The 14,824-nt window shown below is 38.1% G+C and overlaps 2 protein-coding genes across 2 annotated transcripts; one reads left to right on the top strand and one right to left on the bottom strand.

Moving 5' to 3' along the window:
- Nucleotides 1-1,367: 1,367 nt before the first annotated feature.
- On the bottom strand, nucleotides 1,368-3,468 carry LOC115734228 (40S ribosomal protein S24-1). Its single transcript, XM_030664888.2, has 5 exons — nucleotides 3,275-3,468; nucleotides 2,460-2,501; nucleotides 2,147-2,317; nucleotides 1,663-1,749; nucleotides 1,368-1,570 (listed from the first exon to the last, which is right to left on the bottom strand). Exons 1-5 carry the CDS (start codon nucleotides 3,344-3,346, stop codon nucleotides 1,529-1,531), a joined length of 414 nt encoding a protein of 137 aa, XP_030520748.1. The 5' UTR covers nucleotides 3,347-3,468; the 3' UTR covers nucleotides 1,368-1,528.
- A 1,105-nt stretch (nucleotides 3,469-4,573) lies between these two features.
- On the top strand, nucleotides 4,574-6,336 carry LOC115734227. The gene is made up of 2 exons (XM_030664887.2): nucleotides 4,574-5,028; nucleotides 5,839-6,336. Exons 1-2 carry the CDS (start codon nucleotides 4,640-4,642, stop codon nucleotides 6,002-6,004), a joined length of 555 nt encoding a protein of 184 aa, XP_030520747.1. The 5' UTR covers nucleotides 4,574-4,639; the 3' UTR covers nucleotides 6,005-6,336.
- Nucleotides 6,337-14,824: the final 8,488 nt, after the last annotated feature.

Consider the following 14,824-nt stretch of genomic DNA (forward strand, 5'->3'; position numbering starts at 1 on the left):
TGCCTTTCCAAAAAGAACTTATCGTTACAAGGACCGAGAGTCGATACAGTCCAACGTGCCAACGTTGTCACGAATCATTGGCTCGCGTCGGGACTCAGGAGTGGATTCTTTCACCCGTAAATGTTTTATTTTCTTTAGAATTTTTTTAATATATTATATTATTACATTAATGCAGGCTAATAATAAAAGAAGAGATTATTTCCACAAATAATCTGTACTTTTCTTCCTTCTTAATAAAAAAAAAATGCTCTAAGCTACTCGGTCCGTTTCCTCTCCAAAAATTGGGAACCAGACCGACCCGTGCGAAAACCATTCAAAATTGGTCGGTTTGGTTCAATTCCCGATCTTATGCAGACTCCAAGTTCACATTTTAATTGACCATGATCACATTAATCTATATAGACTAACTCTATAATAATCCCCGCTTTACCACATCATTGACAACATGGATTATTACACAATCCATCGATAGACTCCTGCAAACTTTATTATCACAATCAAATCATCCAAATTTTCTAACAAAGCGCTTGAACTTGCCAAAATTTTCTATGAAGTCTCGTTAGGGAGTGTTAAAAGCATGACGCAAATTTTTATGGTAGCTTATCCATGAAGGCAATATTTTCCATGGTAGCTCGTCTGAGGCAAAAACTTTTTAAGTCTTTTTCCACCACCACGAGCACGAAGAGAGCGGACAATACATAGGCCCAACTGATTCTCCGGCATTTGTGGCAAAGGGACTAGATTGGAAAATTTATACGAACTCAAGGACCCAATTAAAATAATAAAAAAATATTCACAGATTAGATGAAAATATGTGTTCACATTCCAAGAACGAATAGTATAATTTTTCCTTTTGTATCACCCGTCTTGATCCAACCTACAAATCCATTCTACGCCGACATTTCCGCCATAAGTAGGAAAATTGAGAGTGAGGGTAAAATCATGCCACTCGCACACGTACCATATCCTCACTACTCTCTACATACAACGTCGTACGCAAAGCAGTGAACCACAAGCACTTTGAGGCAAAAGTACCAGGGCAACAATAGTACAAGAGGATACACATTTCGCATGCAATGCAGATACTTAATAAAGCCCGTAAAATGAGAGCGTACTCGATAGAGCTCGATAAGCAAGTGCATCCCATTAAAGCCAAACCCACACCTAAATCCGAGCATGGTCAATGCGGTTTCTATTTTCCTGGAATGTGTACAGAAATGGACACCAAACTGGAACTTCCGAAGAATCTCAACATATTGCACTGCAAAACTATTTTAGCTGGCAAAGCTTCGAACTTGGAACTTGACTACAATAAGTAGCTCAGTACGAGAGTCAGCAGTCGGGAATCGCAATTATCCGTCACAAAATAATCAAAATTTAGGATATGATTGAACTTCTGATCCAACTAAGTCTGACAAAAGATGCGAAAAATGGCATTCGACAAATCAAATATAAGAAAGGAAAACACAGTAAGGAGGAGCTGGAAGCCGCATCTGGGCTTTTTCGAGATTAGGACATCCCTACAACCTCACTTCTTCTTTCCAGCCTTGGCTGCATCACCAGCCTTTGTCTGTACAAAAAGAAAATACATAAATTCGCAATTAAAGGTGCCTCTTGTACCTACAGAAATAAACAGTAAGAAGGAAAACTACAACTCTGTACCTTCTTTACACCACGGATCTTCTTGGTCCTGTTCTTCCTTTCCTTCATTTGCTTCCTTGACTTCTCGACCTTAGTATCGAGTCCATTCTGCACAGAGGATTACTTTAGTTTGTTGTCAGAGGACAAGGAATCAAGGTCAAACCAGTCATCAATCACATCCTAACCAGAAAATACTCAGGGTGAGAGAGAGAGACAGAGACAGAGACAGAGACAGAGAGATAAGGGTCTTTCAGGTTGCATATGTGTTGCTTCATGATTTTCTAACATCAACCTATACTATTAGAACATATATTCCAGAACTCAAGATTGTGGGAAAAAAATTTAAGTATCAAGCACAGCAAACACACTATGACTATGAGAAGTCACAGTGTGGAATCTTCATGGACCCGCTCTTAGATAAATGATCACAGAAGAACAAGCTCTAAACTTACATCCTTGTGTTATCCTCACATTTCCGTGTATCTAAAGGAGAACAGGAGATTACCCTGATGAGCCTGTACTTCGGCTCGTACTTCTTCGCAGTCTCAACAGAGTCGTAGATCAAGCCAAACCCAGTGGATTTTCCGCCTCCAAAATGAGTCCTGAATTTGAAAACGAAAATTGAGTTGGGATCCTTCACATCGTACATCCTTCCAAGCTTCTCCTTAAGCTCGGCCTAAGATTTATTTGAGACAAAAAAAACACAAGGGAGCAAACCAACAACTTTCAGTAAAAAAGTAATGGTGAAATAAAACAATCAAACAGTCAAAAAGAACCTACAACAACACTGAAGTTCGTAACTTCCAAACTGTGGTTACCTTGGAAACATTGGGTCTTCCAGGGTGCAGAACATCAATCACCTACAATGCAATGGGCAAGGATCAGCAAATAAAGAGATATTCCTTCTCTTTAAAATATCACAACACAAGAAGATCAAGGATCCAGTTCTTCTATTTAAACTGTGAAACAGGAAACTCCGAAATCCAACTCGGGTTAAAACTAATGCTACAGCAAACAGCTTACACGAGGACCTCGATGAAAGGAAAATTTTTGCCTCAAAACAGGTAAAGTCAAGTCCGAACTTATTAGACATCCAACCAAAGTCCAACGAGTATTTGCTACATTGCTCGATTACCCTAAAACCTCACCACAGTGTTCTCCATTTCTATACCTAAAGGAAAGAACTTCAAATCTAAAGTTCCTTATCGACTCCTAATAGCAAATTCGCAACTACTTGAAGAATTTTCCATCAATTCACCAAACCACAAACCAAAACCTGACACATTGATCCTAAAAGTTGCTACATTCATCCAACTGGGAAATCGCTAAACAGTTCAAACACCTCCTGTGGCTTCCCCGGGACATGCTCAAACAATTCTCAAAACCCCGCTTTCCGAATCCAAGGACGACCCTTCCCACAACCAAAAATCACATTTTTCCTGGAACGGTGAATCTAGCAAGTTCGGACAAGACCGAGGTAGTTCACCATCCGGAACGCAAACAGATAAATCTAACGCGTGATCCAGAATTACCAACTAAAAAGCGGCTCTTCTTCACAACCGAGAAATCGAAGGTAAACCCAAAAATTCACGAACCCACGCACACATGGATACAAACGGAGAGGGAGACATACGAATTGCTTCCTAGAGAGAAGCCTATTGGTCATGAACTTCCTCGTCCGGATGGTCACCGCCTTGTCAGCCATGCTTTTCTCTCTCTTCCCCTCCACAAAGATTGAAACTACTCAACCGGGGCACCGAGAGGAATTACGGCACGATAGCAATGGCAGCTCGAGCAGAGAGGAAAGAGACTGGACTGGATGCAAAGAAAACGAATTTATACCTAGGGTTTCGGTCCATCGGAGAAGAAGATGACTAAGGGCGAGAGAGCCTGTTGTGAAATGGGCTTCTGGGCTGCATATGAAATTATGAATCATCTAGTGGGCTTGTTGGGCCTCCCAAGTTTGTAAAATAATTTCAGAAAACTAGTTTTCGGCCCAATTTTGGGGTTAATTTTTTTTTTTTTTTGGGTCGAAATTTTGGGGTTTAATATAATGAAGGTACAATTGAGGTTCAAAATGTAGAAAGGAAAAAAACAATGCCTACGTGTCAATTTAGGAATATTCCCTTTACTAGTTAAAATTGTGGGATAACTTTCCCCAAATTTTTCATTTTTTGAGGAAAGGAAATATATTTCTGTTTGTTGGAGAAAGGCCCCTCGACTTTAGATTAGTTGCAATTTCCTCCGTAGTCTTTCAACTATAGTAGCATCAATTTCCCTTAATGATTTTCAAGTTTGTGGCAAATAAGCACAATTGGGACAAAAAAAACTCAATCTAGCACGTCTACAAATTTATCCATCATTTACTAATGACTAGGTTGATGGTCACTTGAAATAATTTCTCCTCCCTTCTGCAGCTTAATTAGTAACTTGATTGAAAGTTAGATTAGATCAAGTGGGTTCAATTGGCTTCCCAATTGGGGTTGACACAATAAAATTTTTCGCCATAGATCGATTACAATATTCTTCAGTTCCCTCGTGAATGCTACTCAAATTGTCACGAGAAATCATCAAATGTGTTCAAATTATATGATTTTTCACTTTTGAAGGGATTACCAACACCTCCCAATTTTCTATCTGAGATTCCTATTCTATTCTTGTAAGTCAAGATAGCTCTCTCGAATCTAGAATCAGTTCGAATTCCATATCTTTTAGCTGACAGATCTTTTTCCAACTTTTTCTGCCCCCAAAATTTATCTCGAACCCAATTGGAAATTTGAGATATTTCCTTTTCCAACTCAATCCCACAAGCATACTCGGAAGAGAAGGCACAGGCCGGGGGCCCACAAAATCAATGGAAACCCTGACGTATCGGCTCCGAAACCAAATCTATATAAAGCAAAAGTCATTAGATCGACAGCAATCACCAGCAAACTCCAAACACAAACACGCAAACCCTCCGACCTAGACCTTGCCGAAACAAACCTCTCTCTCCACCATGACCGTGCTCCTCCTCAACGACCAGACCATCCTAGATTTCGTCAGCGACAAGGAGGCCATTGGCGCAGCCGCGGGCGAGCGGTTCCGGGTGCTCGACGTTGACCGCGACGGGCTGCTCTCTAGGGACGACCTCCGGAGGGGGTTCGACAGTTGCATAGCCTTGGACCACGAGAGAGGCGCCGAGGAAGGGAACGATGGGCTGTTCGACGCGGTTTTCGATCGGTCCGACAAGAACAAGGACGGGGCGATTGACCCGGAGGAGTTCAAGGGGTTCGTCGCCGAGATCATGCTCGGTTTGGCCCGCGGACTCGGCGGCGTGCCTGTCACGATGGTTCTCCAGGAGGATAGCTTGTTCATCAAGGCTGTGGAACATGAATTGGAGCAAAGGTAAGGAGAGAAAGAGATTAGGCAAAAGGAGGGAATCAATTCAAGACCCTTTTTTCCCAAATTAAGAATTTATTGATTTGGTTTTCTTTTGGAAGGATTTGGGTGCAAACTTAGGGCATTCTTCTGATAGAAATTACATTGGACAATGCAAGATTTTGGCTTTCTATGAATTCTTTTCTTGATGCTTGGTCCTTCCTTATGCCATGTACGTACGTATTGTGGAAGGAATTTGACTTTTATCTGCCTCTAATTTTGAAAAAGGAAAAGGAAGCAATTCAAAATTTGGAAAAGTCAATTGAAAATTTAACGCTAGATGCATGACAACACGTATATGTTTCGTAAGGTTTTAGTACTTTGCATTAAATAAAAGTCAAATCCCAACAGCCATTAAAAAAGAATTTGAAAAAAGAGGCTTAAAAAACAATATAATTAAGAAGTCACACCTAACACAACCTCGTAACTCATCCATTGTCAAAGAAACAAAAACAAGCAAAATCTCAGTACATAGAAATTGATGGGTTGACTATTTGTTGATCACATACGAGAGATGAGGGATAGGAGGAGGCTATGGTGATGTTTGATGTCTTTGATCTTTCTCAGTTGGTTTAGAAAAAGCGAAAAATTACAGTTAACTAAAACGTAGTTAGTCTATCGAACGGCGACACAGTCCGCTGTCTAAGCGGGTAACTCTTCGCGCTTTTTACTAAGTAAGAATCATATCTTAGTGGTTACATGTACAAAATGTTACTTAAACAAGTTTTCGAGACACTTTGGTAATGAAATCATCGCTGTTTTTGTGTACCGCTGTAGAAAGAAGGTCCCAACAGCAGCAGCAAGTGTAAGTACGCCTCGTTCGATTGCTAAAGAGAGGAAACACAAACCCAGGTTGGGCCTGTTTCTTTGCTTCTGTGGGGATCAATCAGCTAAGCACCACGGTCGCGAGCAAATCCATCATCTCCCGGAAATGGACCGTTGATAGTCGAGAGAGTTCGCCCCCGTCACAGTTTCTCCACTTCTCCTCGATTGAACGAATGCCCAGAGAGGAGCGAGATTCGTGCTTCCGATAGGATCGGAAACCGAGACTGCTTGTGAATGTGCAGTTTCACCTGTCATTTAGAACTGGGTGTTAGATTATGATGTCTGGACGGAATGAGGCTTGTAAACACTGATTGGAAACAAGGAGGCACTCCACGATCTTACCATCTTATAAAGTTATTGCCTTTTGTGATACATGGAGTCCTGGCTTGTACCGGACCACTTAGAAGATTAGGTGGAATCAAATGTGCTTTGCTGGAATGAATGAATGTTACAGGTTGCAGAGCAGGAATGTTTGGACATGTTTCAAGTTGCAATGCAAGATCTTTTGGACATTATGAGCAGATTACGCGCATGACGCAGAAACGAAATAAGTCGCGTCATGCATTGCCATGCTGCATGGGAACAAAACCGTTACAGGAATGGCGGTGGAGATGAGGCATGCAGGAACCAGTCGCTCTTTCAGTCCCGTAACTCTCTCCCCCCATTTATATCTAAGTTCAGCAGATTTACACAGTAGAGAGAGAAAGAGAGAGAGAGGGGATCAAGTGCGGAGGACTCGGCGACATGGAAGCCAATATTTCTTTCTTTTACTTATAAAACATATGAAATATAAAATATAAAATAGAAGCCAATATACTTGAAGCTCATTTACATGTAATACTTAGAAAGCTGTTGCCCATGGGCCGAAATTGAATTAAAACCTATTAAGACCAATATTTCTATAGGCTTTGTAAGCTTAGACCCATATTTGACCCATCTTTTAAATTTACTGAACTCATATATGACTCAGCTAAATAAAAGTGAGTTAAAAAGTGGGTCAAAAACCCATATATATGTAAACGCTGGTTGTACCATGTAGAACAACTAGCGTACACGTCATTAATTTTCTATCAAAATTGGTTGGATAGACTGATTTGGTACCAATGCAAAAAAGTTTATAACTAAATTAGTCAAATTGAAAGGTTTAGAATTGAATTGATATAAATACAGTAGGTTTATGATTTTTTTGGTAAGTTTCCCACTCCAAAACTTACTAACTATGGGTGCCGCTTTGTCTGGGGTGAGGCAATGTGGGTCTTCATGTGTACTAGACAATTGCCATATCAGTTGGAATCGACTTAATAAGAAAAGAAGATGTTACATAATTCATTCTATGGATTGTATTGAAAATCTAAATATTGTCGTGATTGTTGCTATAACACACGCATATAATTTGTACTTATATGTTTAATAAGATACTAACAATATTTACTAGTAGATCGTCAACTATTATTAGAGGTGGACAAATGGGTCAAGAACCCATATTTAAGAATGTGAGGTCATAAATGTGTTGCTTAATAAACTTAAGTAGATCATAAATATACTTAATAACTTAATGGGTCTTATATCGATTTTAAATAGATTATAAATAGGTTAGCTAACTATCTTAAATGAGTCATAAAAATATTTTCTGATTTTTTATTTTCTAATTATAAAAATTGTCCACAATGTTTTAGTAATATAATTTTTTTTAATAATTCATAATTTTTGCTAAATTAGTTAAATATGAAAGTGTTTTAGTAATATAGGTCGGATATGAGTCGTTAGATTTGTATTACATGAAAATGGATCAAAACGGATTAAATGAGTCAATATGAATCCGGTCGACAATCCGATCCAATCCACCAATTTGACACATCTATCTATTATCAAGCATTTTTTGGCTTTTCGCTTTCTATACTTAAGTTTGTACACTTTTTTTCCCTTAGTTGCATGTGGGTCCTTGGAGAATGAGCTTTTAACTCCATCCAAACAACTGGCTACTTTTTATCTTTTCACATTACACAGCAAAGGGAGGGAAAACATATCTGATATCCTAAGTAGTAATAATTACTACAAAACAATTGGAACAATGACAAGTAAAAATGTTCGAAATGTAGCTCGCATTTGTCTAACAAGTCTCTCACACAATCTAAATTTTGATAAAAAAAAATCTTGGACATAGTTTAAATTGGTTCCCGAGACACCTTAAATGAAACTTTTCTTCATTTATTAAAATGTTAACATCTTTTTGTGTGCACGTGCACATGTCCTTTTTGCTAGTATACATAAATACAAGGGGGGGAAAAAACAAAGACAGGGCTATTTCACTATCAACCGGTTCGATTTCCGATGTTAAAAATCGAGAACAACTCTTACAGGAACTGCGGGCACACATAACATGTCCTCCTTTTGCCAGTACACATTGGTAAAACAAGATAATGTCACTTTCGATTCGCTCTGCTAACTACTAAAGTCTGATTATTCCACTGGTCGAGTATTTCTTATGATCTTTTCCATGTTGCAATTAGATGTCAGGTTGGACTTGTACGCACTTACCATTTTATCCGATTATAATCATCGGAAGAGGCATGACAAGACAACTATATTGAAGAACTTCTGCATTTCATTGAAATGATGAATACAACGACGGACTTTTCTATAGACACCAAAATTATATAAAAAGATATACTCAAGAGTCAAGATACATGCTACATTTTGAATATTAATGAGATTCGGATATTCGGGAAACTTATCGAGTCGGATAGAAAACATATAATGTTGATTGGCGGGGCACAAATATAAACATTCTCTATCTTCAAGTTTTGTTTAATTTGCGTATGAGTGATGCACATTGAGATAAGATGAATATCTGACCCATCATCGAATTTTTTATGTGGCATTTATTGGATAGTCATTGAAAGAGCAGAACAAATAAGGAAAACACGTAGTAACAGTTACCGTTATTATTGGAAGTAACGGTGGCCTATGGGCCGCAAGTTGTAATTAAGAGAAAAAGGTAAAAACCCAGTTGCATATTGCAGAATTTAAGAAATTCAATTCTTCATTACAAAATGTTTTTATTGTTTTGGTGGTTCTTATTTTATGCAATTATTATGTCTAAATTTTCAGTTTTTGAGTGGACAATATGTAATAGTTGCACGAACATATTTTATGTATCGGAAATACTCATTTGACAATGACACGTTGAGAAACAAGTTCATCATAAAATTGAGAAGTTTCAATTTTAAATGCAGATTTTGTTGTAATGCATGTCATAGAGATAATGTGAATATGTGATTGATTTGTCTCGCCGCGACATCAAGCGTGTAACATACGTAAATAACATGTTTGTGCCGATTTTAATTCGAGCGGTCTATTCCAAAGCAATACGATTTATACATGTACAATTTTTACACAATTGATATCGCGGTGAAACAAACCAATCACTTTTTCACATTATTTTGCTTGATATGCATTACAACCAATTTTTTCAATTAAATTTTAAAAACTATCAATTTATGATTGATTTGCTTCTGCACGTAGAATTGTCACGTGGGTGTTTCCAATGCATAAAACGTGCTCATGAAATTATCACATATCTTCCAACAAAGACAAAGACTTTAGACACAATCTTCATATACATAAAGAAATAAAAAAAAAAAGCCATCTTGATATAAAGAATTGAAAGCACTTAAATTCTACAATATGTAACCGGCTAGTTGCCCTTTTCTTTTCATCACAACTCGTGGCCTACATGCCACCGTTACTTCCAATAGTAACGGCGACTGTTATGTTAGCATTATTCAAGAAATCAACCTAAGCTACACTAAGCTTACCTTATTAAATGACACGGTGAACCCTTTTTTCCTATTGTTGTTACATTTCATAGCAAGAGGAAACCGAACAATTAATGCTTATACACATACACATAGAAATCCCTGTATATATGTTGCTACAAATGCTTGCTCCCAGTTTAACATAAACTCGACAACAACAGCACAAAACAGGGTCGACGAGTGTGATAGAGATGGAAATTAAACCTTTCAACAAGATAATGATTCTGTTCTTGATGATGATGCTACTCAGTGTGTCCTCCCAAGAAGGTCAGTCCACCGACTGCGTATCGCATTGCGTTTTGTCCTGCGCCAATGGCCGCACTGCGCTACCTTTGTCTTGCTTCCATGACTGCTTGAAGGAATGCGAGGACACGTTTCCAGATCCGGCCCCGATCGACCAATGTGATCTCGACTGCGTGACGGAGACATGCTTGGACGATGATACAGGTATCCATGGAAACTCATCTTCAAACCCTAGGTGATCAGGTCTAGTGCATCGGCTTGAATCTATGCAGAACTCATCTATATTGGGACTAAACGGATGCATCGATGACCTATATATTTCCAAAGTCATATTGACAGTTTCCGCCTTATAATTTGATGGAATTATATTAACAACGATAACGTTTTGGTCCTACCAATAAGACAAGGTTGCTAGGAAACCATTTTGTCTAAGCTTATTAGTCAATTGCCATTGTGATAGATTGAGCCTAGCGCCACACGTGACTAGGAAACCATTTTGTCTAAGCTAAAATCAAGTTAAACAGGTACAGTAAAAATCAAGTTTGATTTTTTACTGTTCTTGACGCTTTGTGTTGGGCGATTTCAAGCCTCTCTCACCTCAAATACTATAACTCCAACAATTTCACCTTCACATATCGGGCTTAGTTTGGAGTATCAACAACCCTCTTTGAGTGACGATTTGGTCCAAACTTATTAGTAATTTAAGCTTCGATACTAGTGTTGAGTGATATCGGGCCTCTCTCACTCCAAAAGATAGCTCAAAACGTGAGATTTTCCCTCACAATTATAAATCGACCACTATCCCATTGCACAATTGACGAAGGACAACACCAATTCCTTAGTATGAGGCATACTACAATGTGCCACATCACATGATTTAAAAATTTCCATTCATCCAATATGAGATATTCTTACGAGAGAATTGCAAATGTATTATGTACTAAATTTAATTTGCATTGTAGAAAAAGACGGGTTTCATGTGGGTCTTATATGGACTGCATGAAATACAACGGCGTTTATTCATTCGAGTACATGTACTAGATTCACTGAACATTTCTAACTCTGAATGATGCTGCCGCTGAGTTTCTGACCATGCTTTTGATCGTATGCAGATGCAAAAAAGGCTAAAGTCTGTGCGGATCAATGCTTAGACATTTGCAGGAGGCCCTCAGAATCGCACTAATATCTAGAGAATTGGAAGAGCAAACAAATAAACAACCAGGACTTTTTGTACTTTGAATTTGGAGGGAAATCGAGAGCTGTGTATCATCTGTTTACACAAACTTTAGCATTGATATATATCCAAAAATTATCATTTAAGCTTCCGTCAATGATTCATTATTGCTTCTCTCGGATACAAAAACTCAAAAGTTTCGATCTACCCAAATCAGCTCAAATATGAATTCTACACCGCAAAGACTGCGATTATATGACTTGTATGTGTTCGGTTTTATAGATGGGTTGTGGGCCGCCCATGCTGGGCTAACCCGGCCCAAGTCCCTAGCCTTCCTTAAGGAACTGTCCTTGACAGCTTCTTGGAAGAGAACGTTAAAAAAGAACATTTCTCATGTCGGTTCCATGAGAACATGAACGACGTTCTTTTCTACAGAAGAAAAGAACAGACGACGGAACGCTTCTCTCCCTATAGTCTTCAAGGAAGGACGAACGCGCGTACTCTCGCACTGGAACATCTAATCCTTGAAATCGAGATATGCTCCTTGCGTAATATACTTCTCCGATCAGTAATTCAAATATATTTTGGGTATGTTATTTCCGTGTAATCCACTACGTTTGTAATGAGAATGCGTTCCCTTCAGTATGGATGAAATTTGGAGATATGGTATCTCAAATCTCTTTCCAAGCCCCTTTTAATTTCTCTTCAACATCACCAATGACTTCATCGGATGGAAGCAAATCCTCACGGTTAGTCGTTTGTCTTACCAAAGAAATGACAATTTCACCACTTGATACAAAAGCAAAAGATTTATGACTAAATTGGCATAATTGAAAAGTTTAAGACTAAATTTGCACCAATGTAATATGTTTACGAATTTTTTTGGTACCTTTCCACAGTAAATGTAAATAGTTGATAAGCTACTCATGTAATGGTTAATAGATTTCTTCTATATTATGGATTTAAACCTTAAATGATCAACACATCAGCAACAAAATTGATGGTTAAGATGAATCCACTTTACCCAAAGCACCTGATTTTTATCGGAATGTTACCATAAAATGGAATAGGTTTTTCAATCTTGCTCAAGTTAAAGACCCCAGTATGAAGGATAGGAAGGGCGCGGTGGTTAACGTTTTTTATTCTCTATTTTTCATTTTTTTTATTTTTTGAAATAGAAACCCGTTTGGAAATATATATTGATTTTTTGTTCCCGAGAACAGAAATAAGAAGTAAAAAAATATAGGTTCTCTGTTTTTGGGAACAAAAAAACAATAATGTCATTTTAGAAAAAAACAAACTCATTATAACCTAATGCTCGTCTTTACAACCACGAGTTCACCGCCCACGCCGCCGGTCTCCGATAGCCGCCGTCGCTTCCGTTGATCGCCGCAGCTCGCTGGTCCCAGACGACTCCATTGACATTTTAATGATTAAATAAAAAATTCGGGAACAGAAATTTTTAGGCTCATACCTAATGCATTTATGTTGTTTTTTCTATTTTGGTAATATAGATTTTATGCGGTTACCAAATGCGTTTTTCTACTCAGAAATTGTTCTCGTAAACAAAATTAGAGAAAATCATTTCTGCTAAAAAATTATTCCAAAAAACAGAAACATTGCCAAACGCACGCCAAAAATGATTGTATGCCACCCATTTTAACCAATGAAATTTCATGCAAAGTGAGAAAACCAAGAGACACGCTCTCTCTCCTTCTCTTTTACCATTCCGCTAAGTAGGACCGACATCGACACACAACACAATACAATATGCCGACACGTCATTTTCAAAAATAAAAAATTTCCTTACATTGAAACACGTTATATATTAAATGTATATTTTTATATATAAATTATTATGTATATATAAAAATATCGGCGGCGAGTTTCATTTTCTTCTTTTTTTAGGATTCGTGATTAGATTTTTCTTTTTTTGGGCTAGCTTGGTATTTTAATTTTAGGGTGACTGAGTATATGACTTAAATATATAGATTTTTGATAAATTTATATTTTCACCCCTAATTTATGAAAATGCTTAAAATTGATCCGTACATGTCGAAATAGCCTATCGAGATGCTGGACTATCGTGTTGCTAGCGTGTACGAAGCGCTAATTATGCGTCGTTCGCATTTGAAGAGTGTCTGATAGTGTTGGACACAATACAACATGGAGGTCCCCGAAGAGTGTCGGTGCTTCCTAGCCATTCGGCCGACCCTCTCCCTCTCACTCTCCACGTTCTTATTCTCACTTTCCTCTCTAGAATTCCTTCAAAAGGATTACTCGAGATTAGAATTGGGATTCACCAAAAGGGAAAGACAAAAACAAAGAAAAAGATAGATAGAAACAACCCCTATAGAGAGGGAAAAAAAAAAACCCAACTTCATTTAAGAATTCAGTAGGTTTTATAATTTTATACTCAAGGGAATTGAATGCAGGAAAAATTATCCAAAAAACCCTAAACCTACTGCATTTTTGCAGTTCAGTCATAAATTTTTTAGTGAAATACGAACACCATTAGTGTCATAACTTTCGTACAGTATTTACTTAAGTGCTATAACTTATGTATGGCACTCACTTGAGTGCAACAACTTATGTACGATGCTCACTTGAGTGCCATAACGTTTCAATCTTTCACTTGAGTGCAATATAACTTTTTAATTGATCACTTGAGTATCATAACTTTTTATAAACATTCTCCACAAGTACAAATCCAGGTCGGGTTTTCGACACTTGGGTGGACATTTTTCCAAAAAAAATTAGCGCTTAAGTGATCGATTGAAAGTTATGGCACTTAAGTAAATATTTTTAATAAGTTATAGCACTCAAGTTGTGGAAAAAAAAAGTTATAAAACTCAAGTAAGCATCATACAAAAGTTATGGCATTTGTAGTATTCTTATTCCCCTTTTAATTGTGTCAATTGAGTTATAAATCTTTTCACATTTTGTCAATTGAGGTCATCCGGCCAATTTAGACTTGAAATGCCGATGTGGATGCCAGCCATCCTACGTGGCACGGCCGGTGTTGACGTTTTATTAATTGAGTCCATCTAACCAATTGAGTCATAAACTTAACGCTCCAGGAGTTCAGGCCCTCAAGGAACGGATAAAAGCATTAACCTTGCCTCTTCTTCCCTGTAACATGGGTTAGTCCTGTAATGCAATGGAATGTATCATAAAATCTAGACGTAATACATATGTGGATAATGCAAATGATATTTTTGTTTAGGGATCGAGGTCGATCCCTAATACTCTACAATTTAAAACTTGAGGAAACTGACCTTGTGATCCCTAGTTCCAAAAGATCGGAAATGGAAATCAGTCACATTTTCCTTCTTTAGGTAAACACAATACATTATGGAATTAAAAAGCTTGTACCTTTTAAGTAAGTAAATAGTCCTGTTGAAGCGGTTATGTGAGTACTTCATCAAAGATCATACTGTGGCTGATCTGGTGAAGAAGAAAATGGAAGGAAAAGGAGGAAAAGAAAAACTGAAGACTGAACGAGAAAAATGCTATGTAGCACCGACACTCCTCCTAAGTGAGAGTGTCGTGTCCGACACCGTGTCCGACACCGACACCCGTCCGACACCTCCCGACACCCGTGTCGGTCGCGTTGACCGCGTATCGGCATTTCGACACTTGGTCAATGGGGTCGACACTCTGCCGACACCCGAGTTCGGCGTGTCGGACATGTGAAGTTCAT

This window comes from Rhodamnia argentea, chromosome 6, assembly GCF_020921035.1.
Source record: "Rhodamnia argentea isolate NSW1041297 chromosome 6, ASM2092103v1, whole genome shotgun sequence".
NCBI classification, from domain to species: Eukaryota; Viridiplantae; Streptophyta; class Magnoliopsida; order Myrtales; family Myrtaceae; genus Rhodamnia; species Rhodamnia argentea.